Source organism: Felis catus, chromosome A2 (assembly GCF_018350175.1).
Source record: "Felis catus isolate Fca126 chromosome A2, F.catus_Fca126_mat1.0, whole genome shotgun sequence".
Lineage (NCBI taxonomy): Eukaryota > Metazoa > Chordata > Mammalia > Carnivora > Felidae > Felis > Felis catus.
This window is the reverse complement of record NC_058369.1, coordinates 121604937-121625296: the sequence shown is the minus strand read 5'-3', so window position 1 is coordinate 121625296 and position 20360 is coordinate 121604937. Positions and strand designations below refer to the sequence as shown.

The 20360-nt window shown below is 50.5% G+C and overlaps 1 protein-coding gene and 2 long non-coding RNA genes across 6 annotated transcripts in view; 1 reads left to right on the top strand and 2 right to left on the bottom strand.

Moving 5' to 3' along the window:
• LOC109497518 overlaps positions 1-10458 on the bottom strand; it is a 39179-nt gene extending 28721 nt beyond the window's left edge. Inside the window, exons 1-2 of the long non-coding RNA XR_006594335.1 lie at positions 9193-10458; positions 8101-8342 (exon numbers count right to left, since the gene is read on the bottom strand). This is a non-coding gene — a long non-coding RNA (uncharacterized LOC109497518). The remainder of the gene's footprint in view (positions 1-8100; positions 8343-9192) is intronic.
• On the top strand, positions 14-16103 carry LOC111559522. Of its 4 annotated transcripts, none has more exons than XR_002740540.2 (6): positions 14-464; positions 1658-1774; positions 1869-1947; positions 6613-6930; positions 7986-8156; positions 10985-16103. It is a non-coding gene; the product is annotated as an uncharacterized LOC111559522 (long non-coding RNA). The 4 variants fall into 4 exon arrangements; XR_006594331.1 differs by having other exon boundaries at positions 16-464; positions 8005-8156; XR_006594333.1 differs by lacking the exons at positions 14-464; positions 1658-1774; positions 1869-1947 and adding exons at positions 4684-5007; positions 6383-6501 and having other exon boundaries at positions 8005-8156.
• Positions 11831-20360, bottom strand: part of MTURN (maturin, neural progenitor differentiation regulator homolog) — a 30062-nt gene continuing 21532 nt past the window's right edge. Inside the window, exon 3 of the mRNA XM_023250465.2 lies at positions 11831-17219. Coding sequence (XP_023106233.1) covers positions 17109-17219 — 111 coding nt within the window. The 3' untranslated portion in view covers positions 11831-17108. The remainder of the gene's footprint in view (positions 17220-20360) is intronic.

Sequence of the window (20360 nt, the reverse complement as noted above, 5' to 3'; positions counted from 1 at the left end):
CTGGCAGGGCTCAGCTGTCAACGCAGAGAGGGAACGCATAACCAGCTGCCATCAACTCGTCTGACATCGTGCCAGGGCCACCCTACCATTGTTTGTGGCAGAACAACGCCTTTCTGCGGCAGAGGAGGTTTGCAGCCTTGCCCTTTGGGAAGGGCAGCCGACTTCGCAGCAGGCCGGAGAGCGCCTGAACGCCAGAGGAATGCCTTCTCTAAAAATAGAAGTCCTTTGCAGGGCTTCCTGACTAGCAGTCTTAGCGGCATCCACACCACGTCTATGCGTTCTGCGCAGGACCAGCTGCAGGCGCGGTGGGGAAAGATAATCTGGGCAGAGGAGCGGCTGCTGGGCAGAGAACCCCGTAGCCTGGGGCCGTCACCAACCAGCACTGGGGCGGACCCCTCCTGAAGGCGGCTGCGGTTAGTGTTACGGGGAAACCAGGCAGCTTGGAGGTTTTGTTTGACTGGCAGGTAAATGAACCCGACTCTCGAATCACTCCAGGCTCACCGATCCTCTTGAACAGTGATTCCAGTCGTGTCTTTTGTGAACACGTTAATTAGCACGACTTGGTGCTCCCTGAGGTCAACACAGACACGACTGGAAGATAGTGCAGGGGGACCCGGTCCCAATCAGAACTCAGTTCTACCCCCCTAATGGCCCGGCTCCGAGAAGGTGTCAGAGCCCTCATGCAGCTCTCTCAAGTCAAAAATCCCAGTTCCTGTCTTTGGAAATAGCAGGGAAACGCCACTCCGTCTTCTGTGGGGTCCGAAGCAGAAGGGTCAAGGCTATCGTTTGGTTACCACCCCTGGGAGTCAAAGCCTGCTCGAAGGTCACCAGGGAGAAAGGCGGGCCCGTAATGGGAAATATGTGAGTGCAGTAATGAGAAGGGAGGTGGAAGAGGGGTAGGAAAGGAACAACCAGTTGGAATGAAGTGACCGGGAAAGAAAAGAGGAAGCAAGACAAAAACAGGGTTCTGAGGACACCGGGTCTCAAAGGCCAGTTGTGCCAACAGCTTTCACAGAATCGGTGGCCCAGCACCGGTGGACCGGGCCTGTGAGGCCTTCAGGGACCCACCCCACTTCCTTCCTTGGTGGTCATGAAATTCTGGGGCCTGACGGGGGGTGGGGGGGGGTGGTGAGTATTTCAGAAGATTTTTTTTTATTTTTTTGTTTTTTTTAATTTTTTTTTCAACTTTTTTTTTTTATTTATTTTTGGGACAGAGAGAGACAGAGCATGAACGGGGGAGGGGCAGAGAGAGAGGGAGACACAGAATCGGAAACAGGCTCCAGGCTCCGAGCCATCAGCCCAGAGCCCGATGCGGGGCTCGAACTCCCGGACCGCGAGATCGTGACCTGGCTGAAGTCGGACGCTCAACCGACTGCGCCACCCAGGCGCCCCAAGGAAGATTTTTTTTTAAAGAGAGAATTGGGAAAAAGAAGCCCGAGAGTTCCTGTGACTGAGCACAGGTGATGGGGGGGGGCCCATGGACATTATTCTAGATGCAGAAACCCAGGTGACTTTATGCTATAAACTGAACGTGTTCCCCCAAGACTCATACGTAGAAACCTAATCTCCAACGTGATGGTATTTGGAGGTAAGACTTTTGGAAGGTGATGAGGTCACAGGAGCAGTGCCCTCGTGAATGGGATCCGTGCCCTTACAGAAGGGGCTCCAGAAAGCTCCCTCAACCCATCCTGCCACGTGAGGACACATGAACCAAGAGGAAGATCCTCATTAGACACGGAATCTGCTGGTGCCTTGATCTTGGACGTCCAGAACTGTAAGAAATACATTGCTGTTTTTTATAAGCCACTCAGTCTGTGGTGTTCTATTATAGCAGCCCCAAGCTGATTAAGACATTATGTTCTTTCCAGATTTTTTCTTCTGATTGATTTGGAGTTTCATACCATGGCGGCTGGAAAAGAGGCACCAAAAGCTTCCATCTTCTTGAAGGTAACGATTAAGACCGTTTGACAGAGCAAATGTCATACTGATTTGTCACCATGCCTAGAAGGCACCTAGGGCGTTTTTCTGCTCCTGGGCTGTCCTGCTGGGATGGGGCAGTTTCTGAGTCTTCTCCGAGATGGTGTAGACGCAGGCAGCCTTGGAGAGCACCAGAAAGTGGGTGTCTCGTGTCTCGGGCAGCCTCTATCCTAGGTCAGCTATCGTGCAGAAAGCAGGAAGGGCCACGGCACATTTCTTGCTTTCCCACCAGGGAAAGGCTGTGTCTTTCCCACCAGGGAAAGGATGTGTCCCAGGATGCGTCTAGGGCTGCATCTGGCTTTATGACTTTCCTATCTTCTGCTGGCACGTCCTTGACGGTCACTCAGGGATCACGAGGTCGCGGGCACAGAGACCTGGGACATCCACCCGCTGCTGTTCCCATTCCCTGGTAAAACGCCAAAGTCTTGGAGACTTACCAACAACATTACCAACTCTTGGACACAGTTTCTCTGAGATGTTGGGATAAAGGCAGGTCCCTGAAGGTTGTGTCTCGGGGTCTGTGTGCTTCCACGCATGAGTGAGCGGCAGCAGGTCAATCTCAGAGCAAAGCAGTCTCTCCACGTTCCTGAGAGAAAGAGGAACATTTCTTTCTTCTCCCCATACCTCATTCATTCATTCACTCATTCATTCCACAAAGGTTTCGTGACCGCCTACCCCATGCCAGGACTGTGCTAAGCACAGGGGATACGTGGAGAGCAGAAGAGAGAGCACCTCTACCCGCGTGTAGCTTATTATCTGGCGGGAAATGTCATCTTCAGTTAGCCCGCTGGATGGTACATTTATATTGTGGAGAGCGTAGTGAATTTCAGGGGGTCCTCGGTTCTTTAGCCTTCCGGTCTCTTTACGATCTTCTCATTTCTTTGCCGTGTACTGAGGGTGGTGTTAATAGTTTTTAGCCGTAAAAAAGCACCGCCGACAAATACAACTTGGCCTCTGCCCATTATTGTTCCCCAAATGCCGCAAGAGCAGCGTGACGTCTTGTGACAAGAGACTAAGGCTTTGCAATTAGACAAAACTGGCTTTTATTCCCGGTTCCGCCACCACGTGAGCTCAGAGGAGTGGCTTTTTTTTTTTCTCCAAGTCATGAGATTTTAATGGAGACAAAACTGTGGCATCTCTACAAGGATTTTCTCTTTGTGGAAAAAGATGCGTTAGGACCATGAAGGCATTTTGCCCAGCGCCTGGCACACAGGGACTGCCTGGTGAGTCTTTGGCTCCCTCCCAACACAGTGAATGACTCCTAGCCTGGAGGCCAGCTCAACCGCAGGGTTTCTCCGAGTGTGGACCACCTGAGGCAGCACCGCCTGGAATATCTGTAAGCACACAGCTGCCCGTGTTCACCAGGCCCTGGGGGCACCAGTCCAAGAACCTGCCCGTTTCACAGGCTCCCCACTTAAAAGCCTGACTGGTGGCCTAGGCTTTTGTTAGTCTGAGGATCTAGAAATCACTTTTTTTTAAAAAATGTGTATTTCTTATTTTGAGAGAGAGAGAGAGAGAGAGGGGGGGGGGGGGAGGGGGGAGAGAGAGAGGGAGACACAGAATCTGAAGCAGGCTCCAGGCTCTGAGCTGTCAGCACACAGCCCAATGAGGGGGCTTGAACTCATGGACCAGGAGATCATGACCTGAGCAGAAGTCAGACACGTAACTGACTGAGCCACCCAGGCGCCCCAAGAAATCACTTTTTAATGGTCAACTCTATGCATAATAGCTTTTACAGTGTGGAGTCACCTGACTCATGTCTTTACTAAAGTACTTCCTGTGTGGCACAGGATACTTCAAATCACGGGACCTTGAGCCTTCCAGTCCTGGCTAAACCCTGCCCCCCCACTCAGCATGGTGGGGGTCACCCGAGGCACCTACCCACCCTAATACAGGAGGATGGCAAGTTCCAGCTTCTGCCATTTCTGGACAGATTGACCAGGTCTAGGACAGGTAGTACCTTTCAAGAGCCTGTTCCAGGAGGGGCTGATGAGCCTCCGTGGGCAGAACTCACAAGAAACATGCCAGGCTCACTAACGTTGGAGGGTGACCTTGGGAAAGGCTGGATAAAAGCTTTTTCTGAGCCCGTCATGCAGAAGCACGTTGAACTTTCGGGACTCAGACTCCTCTGGTGAGTGGCTGGATTAACACATAAATACAAACTGAGAGCAGGCTGTCACCAGGGCAGCACCTGCATGGTTGCCAGCACCCTGGGCCACACGGCCAGGGCCTGAACGCCTTGGACCGGTGGCCGCGGGGCCCACACTGGCAGGCGGTGGCACAAGGAGGGTACCTTTGGTGGACAGTGACTGAGCCTGTCCCAGCCCAGCTACGCTTTGGAGCTGTGCAGCATTAGCAGAAACGGCCGTGAGTTAAAGCCAGAAAGGAGAACACCGGGTACCAGTGAAGGCGAGCCTGTGAAACATACAAGAGACATCTCAAGGAACAGCCCGGGCTATTTGGGAGGAGCGGGAGAGAGAAGGGCTGGGAATCCCCAGAGTAAGTTTCAGAGCCACAGACATGAGAATCTGCCTTTAGCTGTGATTCTCTCCACCCCCCCGAGGCCGCTGTGGTTTGGGGGAAATGGGTGACATCAGTAAATGTGCGGAGATCGGGAAACAGTGTCAGTCACCCTGCCTAGGAGGATGAATCCCCTAGTCTCTGCCTTCTTGTGACATCACTGCTCCAGAATGTAGCACGCTGTGGTGCCAGATGAAAAGTTCTATTTCTAGAGGATGCACAAAAGTGCCATTGTCTTGATGACAGACCAAGAGACCGAGGTCATTGTGTTTCCCAGCAGCCGCTGCGCCCCGCTCCACATCTGTAGCCCTCTCCCTCAGCAGCAGGCAGGGCCGTCCCTGGGGGGGGGGGTGGACTCCAAGCGGCAGGTAGAATACCCGATCCCGCGTCCGTTGGGTCAAAATCCCATCCAGACTCACCAACACGAGCTTCCAAATGAGACTTTCCAGAGCGCGTGGCCAATTTTGTCGGCACTCTTCCAGAGCTGAACAGTTGCGGGGTCAGAGCAAGGTTTGAAGTGCACTTTGGGGAATACTCTCTCACGCATGACGCAGAGGGCTGGCCCCAGTTCTGAAGAGAACACACCATGTGGGTGGGTTTGATGAGTTCATGAGCACGGAGTTAGATGACATTTTTGGCCTGCTTCCGGATGAGAGATCTTTTCCAAAAGCTCGCGAGCTGCATGGGGAGACGCTTCCCACCCACCTCTCTCATGAGGAGGGCACCAGATTATGTTTCCAGCCCGGCAAGAGCTTCACCCCAGGGGTGCTTGGGTGGCTCAGTTGGCTAAGTGTCTGACTCTCAGTTTCGGCTCAGGTCCTGATCTCACTTTTCGTGAGTTCAAGCCCTGTGTCAGGCTCTGTGCTGATGGTGCGGAGCCTGCTTGAGAATGACTCTCTCTGTCTCTCTCTCTCTGCCCCTCCCCTACTCATGTTGGCTCAGTCTCTCTCAAAATAAATAAATAAACTTAAAAAAATTAAAAAAAAAAAGAGCTTCACCCCAAATCAGTCCTATCATCCCACTTAGCCCTTCTTGTAACCAGTTATAGGAGCTGTTTGGGAGCTGGCAAGAGTCAGAAAGTCTTCGAAGGAAGGGGGAATCAAAAGAGATCAGGACAGGGGCGCCTGGGTGGCGCAGTCGGTTAAGCGTCCGACTTCAGCCAGGTCACGATCTCGCGGTCCGTGAGTTCGAGCCCCGCGTCAGGCTCTGGGCTGATGACTCAGAGCCTGGAGCCTGTTTCCGATTCTGTGTCTCCCTCTCTCTCTGCCCCTCCCCCGTTCATGCTCTGTCTCTCTCTGTCCCAAAAATAAATAAAAGTTGAAAAAAAAATTAAAAAAAAAAAGAGATCAGGACAGTCCAGCTCTATCACAAAGTATGACCCAACTCCTCCGCCAAAGCATGGATTTTAGTGACACCGTACAAGCCAGCTCACAAGTGGCCTGGGTTACCCAACAGTTGTTTTGCATACTGGGACTTTCCTCTGAGTACACTTTGGAAGCTAAGGCCACTCGCAAATACAAAGCACCTGCTTCTGAAGACATAGCATTGTCTAGGAAAGGACGTAATTATATCCCCATTTTAAATGCAGATAAACTGTAACATACAGAGTGCTCGATGTCAGGCAAGGTTGGGGAGGAGAGAACGGAGGGGTGCGGTCGGGGGAGAGGCAGACCCTGACACAGCCCTCAAGGGTGCATGCGACTTGAAATCCTATCGCAGAGTGAGATTTGGGGTGAGACTGTAGCTGAAGTCCTCTCGAGCTATGAGATTTCTATTTCTGATGACAGGGAATATTGCAGTCAGAAACTGTTAAACCCTGACACTCCCCAGACCCATGTTAAAGTTGATCCTCCACTACGGTTTGTATTTTTACTGCCCCTTGCAGCCTAAGGCTCCAAGTGGCCCTTCACACATCTAAGCAGAAGAAACTACAGATTTAAAAGACCAAGGCCCTGTGGGAAGGAAGAGCCGGATCCAGAAAACCAACTTTGTCTTCGTTACAATGTAACACCGTGCCCTTCTCTTTCCAAACCTGCGCAGCCTCGTGATCCCTGGAGAACTGCCGTTTTCAAAGGCGTGTTTTTGACTCACCTTTTCTGCTTTTCTTCCCTTCAGCTGCGCATCGTTTGGAAAATGGGAAAGCGCTGCTCCCGGGGTGCCGCACACTCTCCCTGCAGCCACGAGCCCACGAGCCCACGCCGGCGTGCCAAGACCACAAGGTCCCAATCACGGGGGACCTGCGTGAGGCCACCCGAGATCTCAGAACCCAGGAAGGCCGGGTTGGGACGCCAACATTTCTTACGGGCTATGACCTGGCCGCCTCTTTTGTCCCCTGCATTTGCAGAGGAAACAACGGTGGAGGTCATCCAAACAAGAACGCGAGCTCCAAATCAAACTTGCCTCCGTCTTTGCAACGCGTCCTTCGATTTCCAGGTGTCTGCACAAAGCCGTGCTAAGACAAGCAGCATTGCTGGGGGCAGTGACGGGGTGCACGCTGCTGTCTTGGCACAGAGGCGGAAGGCAAGGGCTGGAGGGCGGGGGGGGGGGGGGGCTGGAAGCGTGTTGGGACGACCCAGGGAGAGACACGGAGACAGAAGTCTCCAGTGTGTGGTGGCGACTGGTACGAGGAGTAAGCGGACAAGGAGAGCTTTCTCCCTGCTCTCAGGTCCTGGCCTGACCACAGAGCGAATTACGCGCCTGGCTACTTCAGGGCAAGCTTGGGTAAAAGCCGCTTCATGACCAGGTGTCTGTAATAGCCTCTTCTGTTATTAGAAGAGTCTGTTAACGGCCCCGGAAAGGGCCGTTCAGGGGGCGAGACCTAGAGAGAAGGGAACAGAAAGGACAGCGTACTGGTTGTCCCCACAGCCGCACACCTGCCTAGAGATCCTCTTGTCTTACCAATTTACTAAATTATTTCAACAAGCCTGTTGTTCCCATTCTTCCAATCACTTTTAAATCTTTGCCACCACATGGATACTAGAAAAAAAAAAATGTCTCAGTTAGCACCCTAATCCACCGGGCATGGCCAACCTGGTCCTGGGCAAGGCAAAGACTTAAAGTAACGTTCCCTTTAGTCCATCCTGTGCACAGCAACCAAGCAGACTAATAGTGTTTAGCGTTCTCTGCGTGAAGCTTACCGGCAGGCCTCCGCGGTGCTGAGCAAAGAGCCAGAGGTTTCATTAAGCGTTAAGACCAACCCCGATGACCCTATTCAGAGCAGAGCAGTTAAAAGGGCTCTGAAGGCAAACTGCCTTGGTTCGAATCCCAGCTCCAGAACTTAGTAGCTGTGTGATTTTGTGAAATTTGCTTAACTTCTGTGTGCCTCAGTTTCCTTATCCGTCAAAGGGGACGATCAAATGACATCTATCTTATGCTGGAAGGACACGAGGAGTTAAAAGGAGCTTTGTGCTTGCTACTTAATCTGGTACTCAGAAGGAGCTTTATAAAAGTTTGTTAAAATAGAGTTTTGTATGTAATGCCGTACACAGCTTGCATTTATTCACTCAGCACTGCCGGCTTCACGACACGACGCCCGAAGAGTCAGTTGCACGGAATACAACCAACACTGGGGAGCAGGGAACCTTGGGCCTTGTCCGCACTCACCAGGATGATCCTGAAACCTAATGGTAGCAGTGAGACTGCCGTTAAGTCGCTGACCGGTAAGACGTTTTTCCGGGGAGTCTGGGCTTCTGTTGTGCGTGCGGCATGTTAGTTGTCCTTTCCACCAATATCCCTTTTCCGTCAGTGGGTCCCAGGCCCAGTGAAATCACCCAGCAAAGGACAGCTGTCAACACCATTTGTGGGCTAGGTTAGGCCTAACTCAGGAGACAGGAACACGAAAAATCCTGAACAAGGGAGAGAGAAGAGAGAAAGGGCTTTTCTGGTCCTTCTTGGGCTAAAAAGAAACTCCGAGGCACCACTGGGAGCTACGGGGAGCTCCCAACGCTGCCTCCGGGTTTGGATTTGGCCTGCGGCGGGCTGTGAAGCCTGAGCCACCAGCCCGAGAATATTCCAACTGCATCTCGTGCCCTGGAGTCTCCCCTCCCCGCCCCACGGGAGTGTCAACCCGTTTTGGGGGACTCCCAACCACTTCCGTTCTGGTCAGATCTAAGGGTCCTAAAGCCCTTCCCCACCCACTCCTGATCTGGGAGCATCAGGGAGCCTGATGGGGCTCCAAGTGGAAACCTGTGGTCCCAGCACTGCCCATGGCACCCTGAAGTTTGACTGCAAGTTGCAGGGCTGAGCAAAGCCTGCCGCCTAATAACGAGAAAGGCTCTGGGCCGCCGGGGCCCAGAGGGGCCCCTCCCCTCGCTCAAAGCAAAGTGCACTGGGCCGTCCATCTCCTCTTTGGCGTCTCCCCAGCCCTTCTCCGAATGAGCTAAATGCCACGCTTCATCGATCGGTCAATAAGTCGTGTTTATTGAGCCGACAGTGTGTGCCCACCAGGGTGTGGGAGCTGTAGGGAAAGATGGATGAGAAGTGGGGGGGGGGGGGGGAGAAAAACAACCCAGCACAAATGTTAGGGCTTTGTGTAAGGGAAAGGACCCTATGCCTTGCTCTCCCACACACAGCCCGGCTCTTCACCTCTCTCCTCGTGCCGGGGGGTCTGCTGGCCCTTCTCTCCCAAATGCTCCACCAAGACCCGGGCGCCGGCTTGACCCAGAACTAGAAAGCCCTTTTTTATGCAGTGCTGACCTCTAGAGGCTTCCAATTAAAAAGCATCCCAAAGGACCAGCTTCGTTCTACAGCCGGTTTCTCCATCTGTGGTGTTGCCGTATTTTCCTAGAAAAAAAGGAGGAGGAAATGTCTCTGCTCCTTTCAACGTTACCTAATAGGAAATGCCTACCTCATTCTTAGGCTGCCTAACTACGGCTGGCCCAGATTTTCATAAATGTCAATGTTTTCTGCTCCAAAAGGGAAAAAAGGCAGGTCAGAGATAGAGCGTTTCAGAGCTACTTTTCTACTACGGATCTAAGAGGAAAAGCACAGCGCCAGCTTATCTCAGGACGCGTTTCTGGGGTTTCCAAAGTAACAGATGGCCAGGCCTGCCAAAGGGAAAGAACGTTCGCTCACCCCGATTCAGCAGGGCACCAGGCAAAACGCTGTGCCACACCCCCCTGCATACAGGCGTCAAGCCCGTACGTGGTCCAAACCCCGGCACAGGGTCCAGATACTGGGTGGTGGGTTTAGTTCGGTTTACCTTGTTTGACTTCAACCCATTCATGTCCACAATGAACACTGGAAAAAAAAAAAAAAAAAAGCGTCCCGCCGGACCTGACTTTCCTATGGAAGCGAGATTCGCTTCTAAAGGCAATGAGACTGCGAGTTACAGTCCAAAGCAAAATACCCCAAGTCTTCCTATTTTGTTCCACAGTATTGATCGCAAAGAGAAGTGTAGGAAGGCAGGAGAAAGTACCCTGGGACATGAGCATCTGGGCTGATGTGCACCCACTATTTTGGCCCCTAGAAGGGATTCTAGAAAGATGGGCTCAAAATCAGAGAAACACAGTTCTGCCAATGTCACCACCCAGTCCTGGTTTCATAGACAGCAGTCATTATAAACGTTGCTTCCCACCCTCCCTAGCCCCACTAGCCAAGATGAGACACATTGCCACAATGCTAGTGCCTGGAGGGAAGTTGGAAATGAGTCCACAGTCTTATTTTTACAGATGAGGAGACAAAGATGGGGGACGGGGAGAGGTGACACGGCCACATCGCTGGTCAGCGGGGAGCCCGGGGGAGAACCTTTACCCCCAGCCAATGGATTTCAGAACGATTCGCCACAAAGGGGGAAATGTGGGTCTTTCTAACACTAGTCTCTGCAATTAGATAAAGGAGTCAAGCTACATTTTAACAAGTTTGCCTGTGGGGGCACCTGGGTAGCTCCGTCGGTTAAGCGTCCAACTTCAGCTCAGATCATGATCTCACGGTTCATGAGTTCAAGCCCCGCATCGGGTGGGCTTTCTTTTTTTTTTTTTTTTTAGTTTTTTTTTTCAACGTTTATTTATTTTTGGGACAGAGAGAGACAGAGCATGAACGGGCAAGAGGCAGAGAGAGAGGGAGACACAGAATCGGAAACAGGCTCCAGGCTCTGAGCCATCAGCCCAGAGCCCGACTCAAGGCTCGAACTCATGGACCACGAGATCGTGACCTGGCTGAAGTCGGATGCTTAACCGACTGCGCCACCCAGGTGCCCCATCGGGTGGGCTTTCTGCTCTCAGGGCAGAGCCTGCTTCAGACCCTCTGTCTCCCTCTCTCTCTCTGCCCCTCCCCCGCACTCTCTCTCTTTCTCAAAAAGAATGAACATTTTTTTTTTTTAAAGTTTATCTGTGAAAAGTGATCAAATAACAGTCACAAAGAAATTCCCCCAGAAGAAAGGCTTTGGCTGGGGAAGATCATGCCAGCACTGTGCTGAGGTCAGCATCGTTGACTGGGGGAGCCTGGGTGGTTCAGTCCGTTAAGTGTCTGATTCTTGGTTTCGGCTCAGGTCGTGATCTCACGGTTCCACGAGTTCAAGTCCTACATCGGGAGTCATGCAGATGGTGAGGAGGCTGCTTGGAATTGTCTCTCTCCCTCCCTCTCTCTCTCAAAATAAATTAAAAAAAAAAAAAGAAAGAAAGAAAGAAAGAATCGTTGACTGAGGCTGGGAATGCCTGCACACAGCCCACTACTCACGTCCAATCTCTGACAACAGCCGTGCCAAACACAAAGAACTGCAAATGAAATTATCTAAGACACACACACCAACCTCTACGCTGTTGTCTACTGAAGCAATCTCAAATCTCATTTAACAATCTATGGAGACCTATTCATTTGGGGAAAGAAACCTGCTCTTCATCAAAGAATGGGACTTCACCACGAACTTCGGACGGATCCTTTAAATGTCACTGCTTACGAAATAGTCATAACTGGGAAGGGAGTAGTGGGGAAACAGGGTCATTCATCACAGAGTGACCACAGGTTTCCAGCCGGTGCCACAAAGGATTCCTCACTATGATAGGGGAAAATAGGGTTGTCATACCCGTCGTATACACACCTAAAGTACTAGGTCTGAAGGAAGACTAGGAAAGCACTAAACACCAGCCATGACATCAGCACAGATATATCAATGTCACAAAATTCCACAGCATTTGAATCATGTCAGTGGTTCACGTAATTCACTGCCTTCTCCCTCTCTTCCCCCCCCCCCGCCGGCCATCTCCCACCCAGCCCCGACACTGGCAACCACAAGCTAGCTGACGGTCCTCATTCTTTGTCCTTTTGTTTGTGTCACATGAGGTGTCCTCTCAGACCAAACATTGTGGAGGGAGTAAAAAAGAGGCAAACACCACCATAGTTTGGAAGGCTCTTTAATAGCAAGCATATGGTAACTACATGGGTGGATGAGATCCTCTCTCGCAGGGGAGAGAGGCAGGTGCAGATGCAGACAGGGATCGGTTTAGGATTTACACTGCCGGAGGCATCTAAAACAAAGGGCAACAATTTTTTGGCAACCCATTTCACAGTTTTGTAATGTACAAGAGATTCCGCGGAAAGGAAATATAAAGGCAAAGAAAGCATACACACCTTGCATGAAACGTTTCTGCCTAAGGAAAAAGAAACCCAAAACTGTTCCTTGATTTTGCTTCTCAAGTAGATGACTCAACTCTGCTCTCACACACCAGTTAAGACTGGCCCACAGATAGTGTCAGATTTTCCCTGGGGTGGACGATTTGCTTTCTCCTCTAAAAAGCCGACCGGGGTGCACGGTACTGCTCTGTGTCTTTATCCATCTGGCTCTCAGAAGGTACTTAAAGAATGACTCTTCAGCAACAAAAACGAAACAAAAGAAAAAACCAGGGAAAGGCAGTTTTACAAAGAACAGACTACCCGCCTTCTCTGCAGTACCGAGGAATTTGAATCCAGTTCTCAGTAAATTAAATGTTTATTTTCGTGTGGCCCGGTGCACGCTCTCAACGGCTTGTGCCCATTCGGCCACACAGTGCTTTACATGAGGCTTCTCACATGTAACGCTCACGGGCCCTCTGTTTTTATAATACGCATTTAAATAAAAATATCGACGACAACATATTATTTAACGATTTGTCCGGGGAACACGAGCTATAGATATTTTGCCATGGACACGACGTTGCCATGGACACCGGAGGCTCCCGGCATACTGGCAAGTTTTAGATATGCTGTAGAGAATCTAAGCAACTTCAGCCTTTCGTGTCATACCTGGTGTCACAAAACCAAGGCAACTAATTGGGTCTTTGTGGAAGAGGATGAGTTTTTAATTACAAACACCAAACCAAACAAAAAACTCTCAGGCTTCTCTGGTCATCTGAAGCAATAGGCCGGGGCACCTCTTCGGGGTGAACACTCATTATAGGGAAGAGGGATCTGTGAGCCCCTTGAGATTTCATTGTGCTCTTTCTACCACCCTCAAGCACCTTGGAGTCAGTGGGCGGGCTCTGCCCTCCAGCCCCTGGCCGCCTCCACACCGAGGGCAAGATCCAGTCTGGTTCACGTTCCCCCTGCCAGGTGATGAGAGCCCTCAGATCCGTTGGCACTTTGGGAAGACAGGCTTCTCTGGCTGACGGCTGGCTTATTGAGGAAAACTCCACCATATTTGCAGGACGCGCCCGCGGTCTCCTTGGCGGGGGGGGGGCATCTGCAAAGCCACAAAGCCACCCCCGACACAGGCCTCGCCTCTCAACATTCAGGCCATCCCTTTGAGGACAGCGGGCTCCTAGCGTGAATGCCATGAAGACAGTCTTCCTGTACCTTACGTGACAACTGCCTTCGGGCTTTTTCTTTTCTTTTAAGAATCGGACTCCCTAACTCTCCCATTCTCCCTCTCTCATCTCCTCCCGCCCCAGATTAAGTCCCGCCTGTTCCCATGTGCCTCTCGCACCGTGGGAAATCGGGTGTGTTCATACCGGTTTCCCAACCTGTGAATTTTCACGTGCAAGGTAGATTTCTAAAATATGAATTCCGACAATGCTCTGCAAGCACAGCCCCCCCCTAGGTCCATCCACTTTGTGCTCTTAGGAGACAGACACAACAGTTAGAGACGTAGTTGTGCTGGAGGAAGGGTTTCCATTTGTGTGTGAAAAATGACAGTAGCTACGAGAGGAGAGAGATTTTTCACGGAAGGACACGAAACCTAGTTCTGGCAACCAGGACACAAGGAGGATTCCTAAATCAAAGACTTTTCATGTTCTAGTCACATAAAAAAAAAAAAGAAAAAAAAAGTCCTACGTGCTGCTATGAGCCTGGGAGACTTGAGGGGACGTCTCCGTGTACTTGAATCCGGGGTGCTGGCGGGCATCGCGTGGGGTCCCACCTCCCTCCCTGGCTCCCTAACTCATTCTGCGACTCCCCGAAGTGCGCTCAGTAGGACCATCAGGCAGAGACAGGGACCAGTTGCCATACGGAAAATGTCTCTCAAACCCAGGATCAAGGTTTTTTCATGTCGCCAGAGGCCTGACTTCACAGCTGGCCCACAATGACCAACAAGCCACCGATCGCCACCCCCCCCCCACACACACGTGGGCCACCACCATTCGCACATCTACGCGCACTCACACACATTCTCTCTCGCGCTTTTCTTTCTACTGGATGACACGGCAAAAAAGCAAAAGTATTCCTCTTCCACTCTCTTCCAGCTACTCTTCAGGGAACTTATTCCACTTCCGAAGCCACCGTCTATCAGGGCACAAGGAAAAGCTATGCCTTCCAATGACGAAGCCTGCCTATCCGGGACAAGTGTGTTTCTAGATCTTCAGAAGCCTTACTTTACCCTCTTGTCTAAGGGACAGGAAGTCATCAGCCCCTCGGGATCACGCTTGAGGGGGTTTCAACACTCACAGACCAACAGAAACATACTCCAAGGTGGTCCTGTGGCCAGGATCCTCAGGTTAGCATCGTGGCGTGATTCAAAGTGTATTTCTTTCTCATTTCCCTAAAGCTTTCCTTGACGGTTGCTCTCCACACACACACACACACACACGTCATAAGGCAGTTATGGGGCGACCGTGGTGGAAGCAGGAAGGGAAAACACCCCTTGTTTCAGGCAAGTTAGGTGATTTGCCCAAGGTCACACGGTCACCGGCAGAGCCAGGACTAGAACCCAGGTCTCTGTCCTGACTCCTGGGCCGGCGCTCCTTCCGCTGCACCACACTGCCTCTTCGTGAGTGTTCTATGTTCGGGAAAGTCAGGAATGTGTCTAACTATGGAAGCTCTTCCGTGACAACCACCGCAGGCGGCCTGCCTCGCTGACCCATCCGGGTGGAGCTCTGCACCAGGCGAGCTCTGACGCCGCACACACAACGCACAGCCAGGTGGGCGTGAGCGTGTGCACGGGCGTGGGTGTGCACAATCAGAGGAAAGGGAGTTGGAGAGGAAACAGTCCGATGCGCTGATGCCTTCAGTGGTCTGGCCTTGGAAATAAGTAACATGCAGCAATGGCATCCTCAACCCCGGGGGCAGAACAAAGACGAGATTTCTCCTCAGCCCAGTGACCGGCTGAGCTGACCTCGGGGCGGTTTTTATAAACAGAGACATTAACATGATAATACCAGAGCGCATGTGGTCAAAGCCTAAACGCTTTCTCATAAAATACATTTTTCTATTAACGTCCACGTTCGAACATATGGAAACTCAGATTTTGAGCCTCTCCGTGTAAAATTCCAGTGTCCCTCGTCAAGCTTCTTCATTTCAGTGGCAGAAGTCGTTCTTACTCTTTCAGCCCGTGGAGTCAACACGGTGTCAACACAGAGGCCACCACACCTGAGTGGCATCTACAGAACACAATCACCCGCGCTCGGGTACGGGGCCGGTCGGAACACGGGGAGCAAAGCACGGGATACGCTCACCCCGCTGGGTGAAACACCCAGGTGTGTCGTGTGAACAGGCGACTCGGAGGGACATCATTCCACTGGAGGCTAACCTTCGATCTGGTTTTTCCGAGCAAGGAAAAACACGCGGGTCCCGAAGCACGGATGGAAACCACCGCATTGTTTCACCCGATGACTTAAAACCGCAGCGCGCGGTTCTGCCACAAGCAGCCGTGCTCGCCACGGCACCGATCAATTAAACAGAAAATGTTAGCTAAGCAGGTTGACACTGACATGCCTGGAAGATACACAAGACTCCCCTAAGCTCTGTGCTCTCCGCTGCTGCTGCTTTTTTTATTTCTAATTTTATTATTTCTAATCCCAAACTATGACCACCTCGCAGGCATGTGTGTGCATGTTAAAATTCCCACCCCAGATGCTACGTTTAGTTAAGGGCTGTGGAAGAGGCATTCTGCGTCCTAAGTTATCGGCACGAGAGATGCAGAGAGGTCCAAGAAAATGAATTACTTTAAATAACTCCACCTTAGCGTTCCAAAGGATTTCCCTTGGAAACGTTATTTGTTGGCTGAATACTGACAGCAGTGTTTCCAATTATTAAGTAGTTGTTTCTGTGAGTTGTCTTAGTAGTTTGATCATTAGAACTTCCCCCCTTTGAACCAAGCTAACCCACGACTGAAAGATTCTCATGTTCCTATCGCTTTAAAAAGTCACGGCAGTTAGGTTCCTCGAAGCACCTGATGACATTTGTTTTTTTTTTTTTAATAAATTATACAGTGGGATCCTTTTCTTGACTTTTCTTTTTTAAAGAATAAAAGACAAATTAAGAAAGTAAAGAAGGATTCCATCACGTTAAAAAAAAAATTTATCCTGGTTTATTTCCCCGTTAAATCTATCTATGGCTTCAAAGTTTAAGTGGCACTTGGATTCTGAATGTTTTCATGATTTAACAAGTTGCCATCTGGTTATAAAGAGAGAACGTAAATGTTTCATTTCATATGTGGGACGGTTTATAAACATTTTAAAGAAATCAATAATTTATGTCACCCCATCTATATTTTCCGCTATTAGATTTTAAAAGTGGCTTTGGAATTAGCATGTTTTGAAATAATTGAACATGCAAGTCATGTTTGCACCTAACCATGAACCAGCTGCAATCTATCCAGGTAACTTAGTGATGGCGGAACACTTAAGCAAAGGCTTCTTTGCCTCTCTTACCCTCTTCATCCAAAGCTAAGTGATTATCCTTTTCTGCCCTTGTATTTGCACTTGTGCAGTTTAATGACTAGGTATTAAAACTCATGCCTTATAAGCAAATTCCTTCACTCATGGACACTTAAAAAGTACGTAAAAAGTGCAGACTGCATTTCTTCTCTGCCATGCTTTCCCCCTCAATAATGTCACCTGTGAGGACTCAAAACATAATCCTTAATACATTCCGAGTTCTCTACGTTCGAGTCAGTGAAAGTGAGTTCTTCAACACAAACTCAGGAGAGAACGGTCAGCCACAAAATGGACTCTAACTTCAAAATGGCAAAGGCTACCGAGACAACTCCATAGAAACCCACGGAAACGGAAGTAAACTTCAGGTCACTTCTGAGCAAAGCTCATTCCAGAAATTTTGTGGTCAATAAAAAGGTACTTGGTTTGAATTTGGATGCTGGGAGCCAGACGTCCTGTTTCGAAGTGCTAACGCAAAACGCTAACCCAGGAGCACGCAACCCCACCTCAGGTACCGGGGGTTTACTCTCCTCGGTGGGAGCCCTCGGAAGTTTACTGCTGACTGACCCCCATTTGGGGGTGGTCCGCCTCTGGCTCCTCCTCTTCCACGTCTGCACTGTACTCTTCAAATGCATCATCGTCTGCATCCGGAAGCCCCAGTAACTACAGGAGAGAGAAGAGAACCAGCCGTGAGTACCAAGTGGCCCGCGGGCAGGAAGGTAATCAAAGACGTCTGATCCCAATTCAACAGCACCTGACAGGACTTAGCACAGCACCGATGGATTCCCCGCTGGTGTGAACTGTGCCCACGATTATTTTTATAACCGTATTGGGTGGAAATGTCAAAGCTTTAACGGGCTGGTGCCCAAAAGGCTAAGTTTTCTTGGGGAGCCTGGAGATTTCTCTACTTTTAAGTATCAAAGCATGGCACCACACCCCCATGCACAATAATAGAGTGTCTGTGCACACACACACACACACACACACATCTGGGATGTCAGATGTCAGCAGAAGTACAACGGACAGCGCTGACGGTTCCATCAAGACGACCAAAATCTATCCCCCTCTATTTTCCGACCTAAAAACAGGTGCTGCCAGCATTTGTCACACACAGAAAAACGTGAAACCCACTAAAAGATGTAGCAAAATAACAAAATCTATTTAAGAAAATATTTAACAAATCACAGTGGATCTGTAAGATGGGATCTCATATACCCACTTGAAAGAGTATTCTGGGTAACTTAACGATACGAGAATATGCTCCTAAATGTAAAAAGACATGATAAAAATTGCATTTTCAGTGCAATACAGATTTTCTTCAAATTTATACACAAATGCCTAGAAAAAAAGACTTTGACAAAATACATCCACATTTCAGAAGTGTTGTTTTTAGACAATGAGGTAATGGGTACGTTTTTCTTTCCTTTTTACCTTTTTGTATTTTCCAGAGGCTCTGTAATTATCATCAGGGAAATTCACAATAAATACACAGTAAACGTTTTCTTAAAGCACTGACTGGTCTTCGGCTAGAAGCTCGAGTGCCGTTTGCCGGGTCTGATCAGTATGAACGAAAAACTCTGGTGCCGGCAGGAAGCCATGGCCTCGGGTCCTCCTGGGCCCCGACCGTGATCACGGTGCTTCCAATCCCACAGCTTCTCGGTGAGACTTACGGTCACCGCATGCGACTGCCCTGACTTTCTCACGTGGTGGCCCTCTTGGCTGATCACTTTCAGGCAACTTCACTGAATGGCCCTATGAGCCAAACTAACTGCCTTAAGCCACTCAAATAAGTTAGATCGTTCTGTTTACTTTGCATGACCCCCCAGTGCCCTGCAACCCATGCTCCCTTCCCCTGTCTTCCCAGCCTCTCCCCAAATGCTTAAACGAGTCAAGGACAAAGCAGAATCCCAATCAAAAGGAGGCCTTTACCCTGAAGTTCTCCAACGGCAACCCTCGCCGGTCTCACAGAGCCCTACGAACACACTCAGGACCAGATCATCTGCCAGGCCCTGGGTCATGTTATACATGTGGCCTGGTGAGGCAGGCATGGCCAGCTGCAGCCACATGCTTTCCCCTCAGAGCCCAGAGTGCTGCGGATGTCTCAAAGAGCCACTGTTGGCTTGGAGGGGTGAGGCAGGAGGAGTGCATCCCCGCTGGCCTGGACAGTGTGGCGCGATCTCGCGTATGCTTGGGGGAAGCAAGAAGCCCCTTTCTCCCACTGCTGTCTCCCTCTCACATCTTAGGAGAGTGAGCAAAGGATCATCTTTTCCCCTAAAGAGAGAGAAAAGATGGCCACAATGGACACAGATGACGAGTATTTTGATGTTCAATTTTTATTTGAAGAGATGCTTGGTGACACGGCAAAACGTGAAAGCATCAAATGAGTGGTGATAATGTAGGTCACTGGTAAAACAGAAGTATTGTTGCCCCTACGGAGAACCCCAGCATCGCCAAAATGCCAACTGCAGATGCGTTAATTCGGCAATAAATGTGACTCCTCACTGCCCCGAAGGGATACCCCCTTAAAAGAGGAGTGGCCAAGGAGTTCTCTCTCACTTAAAGAATCTGACTGGTAGTGGCTGCCTGGAGCCCTGGGTTGAGGATTCCAAGGGGCTCAGTGGGAAAGATGGTGGTCCATTAGCAATGGCGGCCATGGGTAAAGAGGGTGTGGTGGAGGTATGCATCTACACGTTTGCCATCTTGTCCTGAAGACACGTGCCCACCATTATTCTTTCTCACGACACACCTAGGTAATTCACACGGACCCAAACCACAGGTAGCCCTCAACACCCTTCTTCTCCTCAGCTTAGGGTGGTTTGTAGAAGAGGTCCCAGCGAGCCATGAAACCATTACCACAACTCTTCCCCTCTCTCCTCTTCCTAGCTCCCTATCTTACCTTTAGGTGAATCCAAAGGACATAGTTTTAGGTCTAGAGCATCAGCCACACGTGAGGCCCTTCCCTTCCGTGGGAAATACGTGCATGCTACATCTAGAACTGCTCACCCCCGCCCTGAGAGGAGGGAGAAAGAACAGAAGCAGTTCTCAGCGGACCTTCCCGACTTCCCAGGCAACTTTTGTGCAGCGTCTGCAGATTCACGAGAGGCTGTGTGAAAAAGGCACTGGACCTGGCATCCAGAAGGTGCGGCTCTAGCTGGGGACCTCTGCCACGCCACTACCCTGGTTGAGCCTCGGCGTCCTTCTCTGGAAAGTGGGAACCATGACACCTGCTCTGCGTCCAGAGAAACTCTGGAGATTAAACGAGAAAGTGAGTGTGGCCACGGTCAGCAAACCGTAGAGCCCCGTGTGAATTATTCAGTGGCTTCTCGTTGTGAGGCACAGCAGTGCAGGTCGCCTGGGTAAGCATCTGACTCTTGATTTCGGCTCAGGTCATGATCTCACGGTTCGTGAGATGGAGCCCCGCGTGGGGCTCTGCGCTGACAGCGCGGAGCCTGCTTGGGAGTCTCCGTCTCCCTCTCTCTCTCTCTCTCCCCCTCCCCTGCTCACACGCACGCACCACGCATGTGCTTTCTCTAAACAAACACACACACAAACACACTTTAAAAAAATAATAATAAAGCACAGCAGTTCAGTTATTCAAGGGGGAGTGCCGGCTGCCTCTGGACGGCCTCCAGCCCCCACTCCTCCCTTGCCCCTCGGCTGTGCTCGCTTCTGGGTCACCTCACTGGTAATCAGTACTCTAAGAAGTATAAAGAGAAGGAAGGAAGAAACTCAATTCTGTTAGCCTCTTCGTCTCATTCTCAGACTTACAGTCACAGCCTTCCATCCAACCCACCAATTTGATCA